At 36.6% G+C, this 6,530-nt stretch overlaps 1 protein-coding gene across 1 annotated transcript; it reads left to right on the top strand.

The window, feature by feature from the left end:
• The first annotated feature begins 1,432 nt into the window (after positions 1–1,432).
• Positions 1,433–3,239, top strand: LOC109827427 (transcription factor IBH1-like). Its single transcript, XM_020394443.1, has 2 exons — positions 1,433–2,239; positions 2,789–3,239. The coding sequence occupies exons 1-2, from the start codon at positions 1,722–1,724 to the stop codon at positions 2,859–2,861; spliced, it is 591 nt and encodes a 196-aa protein (XP_020250032.1). The 5' UTR covers positions 1,433–1,721; the 3' UTR covers positions 2,862–3,239.
• Positions 3,240–6,530: the final 3,291 nt, after the last annotated feature.

Below are 6,530 nucleotides of genomic sequence, written 5' to 3'. Positions count from 1 at the left end.
CGAAGCAATAACTCAGTTTTTCTCTCATCATAATCCTAATGCATCGACTAGAATATGAGTGTCAATTAAGTTTGTCTGACCAAGGTTTTGTTTGGTTCATATATAACTAAGGCTAATTAAGCCAGCTAAGAAAAGTAAAGCTCAATCAAATATATGAGAATTGAGAACATGACATATATATATATATAGATGCAAGAGCCAAGGGGCTCATGTTAAGGTCTAAAGATATAAAAACGCCCATATGGACTCCATGGAGCTATTACATTTTATTATTCTCTAGTGTACAAAGACCACCGGGAGGTAGATGAAAAGGGAGGGAGTAGACCCACCCATTTCCCTAACCATATTTCCCGGATCCTGCCGATCTACTTTTCACACTACCCCAATTATGGAGAGCAAAAAAAAAGAGAGAAAATTATTAGGGGAAAAATGCCTTAAAACACCATCACCAACATCCAGCCTATATATATTGGATTTAAGCTATATTTAGAGTAGAAAGTACGTAATAATCTTCTATACTTGCGGTAATTTCAAAGTTTTGATGTAGTGTAAGAGAAGATGATATTAGTCCAACCTGCTGGGTCAAATTCCATCAATCGTGAATATATAGCATATTTAGAAGAAAAAAATTGATGTGTGAGCTAAATTTCGACTCATTAGAAGTTTAAGGGTACTGAGTATACAGTTACAACTCTCAATCATTAATGTAATTTCATAATTTTGATGCAACTAAAAGAACTCTAAGTTGTGTTTGGTAACCCCTGAAAATGAATAGGCTCCGAACCTGACCCAATTTAAAGCTATTTCTTGTTTGCTAAAGGCTGGGTCAGAACTGACCCGGCTTTCCTTAAACCGAAAATAAATTTTCAAATAGGTTATATTTTGGACCACCTTCTCCTGATCTAACTGCAGCTTGGTTTAGAATAAACCTGAGCTAAGACCGATCTTGGCCTAGTTTTTCAAAAGTTCCCTAACACAGTCTAGTCTACGTAGGCGTATGTTATACCAATATACCTAAAATCCCTTCCGCTATCCTACTTTTCGTGTGTTCATAAAAGTTGCAGATTTCACACTTGCGCACACACACGCACCACTAGCTTGTAATATTGAGACCTATTTGGGTATTGTTTTGTGGGTGGTAGGGTTGTGGGCACCATGTGCATGCATGTGGTGTGTCTCTACCGCCAATGGCCCACATCTCCCCTTCTCCTCTCCAATGATCCCCAAAATAAATTACTTTTCCCCCATATTCGATCTACTCACTGAAAAATTATGTAATTTCATTTCTCTTTGGAACTATCAGCTCCACTCTTTATTTTTCCCTTGGTATCCGATCCCTAGCTTGATAGCGCTTTTGAGACAATTATAGATTAGATGACATGATCTCAGTTTACAGTTGCACATGCAAGCCTCCTGCCTTCACTCTCGGTGATCTCTCCTTCCCGTACACCAAGTCAAAATGTCATGCTCTCTTCCTCTCTCTCCTTGTCTACCCACAGCGCTGCATATAGTTATACCTACTTGAAGAAGAATTTAATTTAAAAAAAAAATAAAAATAAAAACAAGATGGTGTAGTTTAAGCAAATATAAGGCCACATGGTGTGCTTTTAAAGAGCCAAACCAACATCATATATCTCCCAACTCTCTCTCTCTCTCTCTCTCTCTCTAAAACCACAAGAAGCATTTGGGTTTTCCACCAAATTCTCTCCACATTCTCAACCATGCAAGCCACAAACAAATTCAACAAGTCCTTCCTCAAGCTCATGATCAATGGTCTCAAGCTAGATGGTGTCCATTCCAAGAGCATGAGCATCCAAGAGAGGAAGAGGGCGATCAAGCTCTCCGCTGACGCCGCCATGGCTCTTGCTAGAGGCCACACCAAGTGGAGCAATGCCCTCATCACAAACCTCTCAAAGCAAGAAAAGCACACCACCGACAATAACGCCTTTGATCATGAGAAGAACGTCGCCCCCATTAATAAGTGGAAGATCCCTACAAGCAAGAAGATCCTAGGAAAGAGCCTCCGGTACCGGTCGAGGAAGAAGAATGCGGACGCAAGCATTGTAGCTAGGAGAATTGTGAAGAAGAGAACACAAGTGCTCAAAAGAATTATACCAGGGGGTGAGTCCTTGAATAGCCTCTCTCTACTGGGGGAGACTCTGGACTATGTCATCCATCTAAGAGCTCAAGTCAATCTCATGCAATGCCTTGCGAACGCTCTCGGAGCCTCAACTCTCAAGTAAGCTCATGATCGAAATACTTTTCGTGCTAATTACATGTGAATAGTGAAGGGGAGCTCGTGTAACCGTTTATAATGATGGTTGGTGTATCCATGAAATATCACATCCAAACCACTACAGTCCAGATCATCAATATATCAAATCATAAGGAATGTCTTAAACCTCTAACGTCTATAGCAACACATCAGTTAAGATCAACATCATTAACACATCAGTCAAAATTATGGTCAAACGTGCATGCTATTCCCTTTTTTTTAATTATATATGCTTATTTTAATTATCTCTTGTACATCTATAGCAACACATCAGTTAAGATCAACATCAGTAACATATCAGTCAAAATTATGGTCAAACGTGCATACTATTCCCTTTTTTTTAATTATATATGCTTATTTTAATTATCTCTTGTACATTTGTTTATTAAATTTTATTTTATTGTTATTTTCTTTGTTGAGAACAGGCCTCACAAGAGTATGCAGTCTTCTTTTAATTTCTCTTCCACTGTTTCTTAAATTTTATTTTGTTGTTATTTTCTTTGTTGAGAACAGGCCTCGCAAGAGTATACATTGCAAGAAAGAGTTGGATCAAGGAGGTGGGTATTTTTTAGAGAGGATGAAATGAATTCAAACAACAGTGGGCCAAAAAAGGTCTAAAGTGCGACAAGGATCCATTGAAAGTCATGTGAAGCCTGTATTCTCTCTCTCTGAATTAATCACTGAAAAGAGATTTCCTCTTTAAGGACGGCAATAATGCAAGAGCATGCGCATAGGTTTTGTATATCTGAGCTTAGTAATGTGCAGGCAGAGAAGGGTTTAGGGTTTTGAAAGCTAGAGGGGCCCCCTTCATGTTAGACATTACATTAGCTATTGTACTTTTGGAGTTGCATGCAAGATCAAAAGAAGAATTTTCATCATGAGCTTAGAAATATTGTTTCTCATTTTGTAAGTCATATACTTACATTATATGGCTGCATCAGTGAGCTTTCATTTCTTTTTTTTTCTTTTACTGTCTCTTTCTGGTTGACATTTTTAATTTGCTGTCCATTTTGTTGCTAACATTGCAAACCACTGATGAGCGTGCAACTGAAAAGTCTGCTTTTTTTTTTCAGAGTTTAATTGAATGTAATATAGTGAGATAGCGAACAATGTAGAGCTGTCAGAATTTCAAATTGGGAGTTATTCGACAAAACTTTTTGTGCTACATAACATTAATTTTAAAAGTTTATCGTCTCACAATGGACCAAACTTGTAGGGTTGATTTCACATAACCACCAGCACTTCGGGTGTCTCAACCCACCCCCCAACCCCACCCACACACACTTTAATCTTTTCTCACTGGACACCCTACATATAATTTGAAAATAACTAAATTTAATTGAGAGGAAATACACAAAATTTATAAAAGACAGATACATTCCCTTTAAATGACAAACGACACAATTTGAGAATTTTTTGCTCTCTCAAGGATATTTTAATTGTTTGTAAATTGTAGATAGCAAGGTCTGGTAAGAAAATGTTGAAAGGAGATTTTGAGACACCCTAAAGTTTAGAAGGATTACATGGGAGAAACAAAGTTTAGGGGTTAATGTGAAAATCCCCAAAGTTCAGTGTGGTTATGTGAAATTAACCCATTAAATAACATGGGTGAACACGCTCCTAACTCTTCTCCTTCAACTCTTCAAGCAGTTGGGCTTTTTTCTCTTCTTGATTTTACTGATGGTTATAACTAAGTCTGCTAAGAGTTGATGCACTACTTTTCTATCGTGTGCTTTAATTGATGCGAACACGTGAGGAATCCAAATTTAGTCGTACAGATGTCTAGATAGTCGTTTACTCATTTTTGCTTGCTGCTAAGGTGTGTTTGGTTCAATTTCTATAAATTATAAAAAAATGAAAACACCCAACTTTTAGAATTCCTTGTATTTTTTAAAAAGATTATAGGAAAATTTTTGAGAAGTCAAAAATTACAAATTTTCTTATTTTCTGTATTTTGCTTGTTTGGTTCAAAACAAGAAAATGGGCACATAACTTTATAGAAATAGCAACTTTTCCTTTTTTTTTTGTTTGGTTACATACTTACATATGCTAAATTTATAGAAAAGTGTCAACTACCATATTTATCACTTTATAACGGCTAGTTTAACAGCTAGCTTCACATTATCAAATCTTATAAAATCCTTCTATCCTCAACTATCCATGAACACAAAATTTTCACAATTTGTTCACATTATCAAATCTTATAAAATCCTTCTATCCTCAACTATCCATGAACACAAAATTTTCACAATTTGGCTCAGCTATTGGTCTTTTATCAAAATTGCTATCCTCAACTATCCATGAACACAAAATTTTCACAATTTGGCTCAGCTATTGGTCTTTTATCAAAATTGATGGCCTCAACTGAAACGTACAAGTTCACGTAGATTGCATTCTAATAACGTAGTAAAGAACGCATTATCTTATTATGAACATTGTAAATTAGTTTGCAATCTTATTTAGTTGACCATCATCATCGCCAAAAGCTCAATCTGAGCTCCAAACGGAACGAAAACACCACAAACAGACAGAAATTTGAACATAATAAATATTATGTGAAGATAGAGCTAAACAAGCTCGAAGCAGCATAATAACAAAAAAACAGCCCCAACAGCTTGATTGAGTGAACAAATATCAACCAAAAAACCCAACAATATAAAGCTAAACAAGCTTGAATCAGCATAGTAACTGTAAAAACAGCCCCTACAGCTCGACAACGAGCACAAATATCAACCAAAAATCCAACAATATAGAGCTAAACAAGCTCGAATCATCATAGTAACAATAAGGTAGCCCTAACAGCTTGACAACAACCAAAAAAACAACCCAAACCCAACAATAGAGAGCTAAACAAGCTCGAATCAGCATAGTAGCTAGAAAAACAACCCCAAAGCTCGACAACGAGCACAAATATCAACCAAATATCAACCAAAAAACCCAATAATAGAGAGCTAAACAAGCTCGAATCAACATAATTTGTTTTTTTCTTTGAACCAGATAATTTGTTTTTTAGCTGAATGACTGTATATTAATTAGCTGAATGGCTGTATATTAATTAGCTTTGAACCAGATAATTTGTTTTTTTTTCTTCAAGATAATTTGTAATGGAGTTCATCTAGATAATTTGTTTTTTCTTCGAACCCTCTTAACCAGTTAATAGAAAATGCTAAATGATTGTATAATAATTAGCTGAAAAAAGAGGACCATTACCTTTCAGAGCATTGAGTTCAGAAACCCTAGCGTGAGATTCATGAGAACCATGAGAGAGAAGAGGGTGGTGACTCAGATTTAGGGGTGATGGTTGAGAAAACCCTAGATATAAGTGCGAGGGAGGAGAGAACACTCGATTTGGGGGCGATGGCCGAACATAAATGAGAGGGAACAAGATGGGAGCGATAAAAGGTGCAAAGGACCTCAGACTCGTTGGATTTGGGGGCTGGAAGAAGTCGGCAAAACCCTAAGATTTGCACCCTCTCATCAGCGTGAGAAAACGAATCCGGTGGGAAAATGGGTACGGGAAATGTGATTTATTATTTTTGTTAGACCCTAGAGGGGGGTGATTAGGGTCTTATGCTAATCTAATCCGATTAAATGCCAATTAAAATATATTAACAAGTTATCCTAGCAAGTATGAAATACAACAAGAATATAAACTAGGATAAGCAATATGAACAATGAGATATATCCTATATGATAGAGATATATGCAAGGATATATAAACAACACAAGGGTAAATAATCTAAACAAGATAGTGGATGAAATAAATGAGTAATGCACAATTGGCGATATAAGATAAATGCAAAAACAAATACGCCAAAGACAAACTCAAACAAGTAATATGATCACAGAGTTCGGACCTTCCGTCCTACGTATCCGCTCCCCACTCCCGGGGAGAAATCCACTATCACAACCGGGTTTTCTACGTTCACCCGAATAACGTTTACACCTCACAGTATCGGTTTTCAACGCGCACCGATCAACGTCACTCCTCACAATCGGTTTTCTAGTTCACCGAAAACTTCACAACACACTCGGTTTCTAGCTCACCGAAAACCTAACAATCTCACAATGTAACAAATATAAATTGTTCTCTAATATGGATGAGAACACAATAAAAGCCCACACTCAATGTTACAACTCTCACAACCCTAATATATTATGAATGCAAATACAATAAGCTCAAATGGGTGTGTGTAAACAATGAGTGAAATCAAAATCAAAACTAAACTCAATTAAAATCAGAAAAACACCTCCA

This window comes from Asparagus officinalis, unplaced genomic scaffold, assembly GCF_001876935.1.
Source record: "Asparagus officinalis unplaced genomic scaffold, Aspof.V1 AsparagusV1_Un200, whole genome shotgun sequence".
In the NCBI taxonomy this organism is placed as follows: Eukaryota; Viridiplantae; Streptophyta; class Magnoliopsida; order Asparagales; family Asparagaceae; genus Asparagus; species Asparagus officinalis.
The sequence above is the reverse complement of the archived record's forward strand: the minus strand, read 5'-3'. Positions and strand labels throughout refer to the sequence as shown.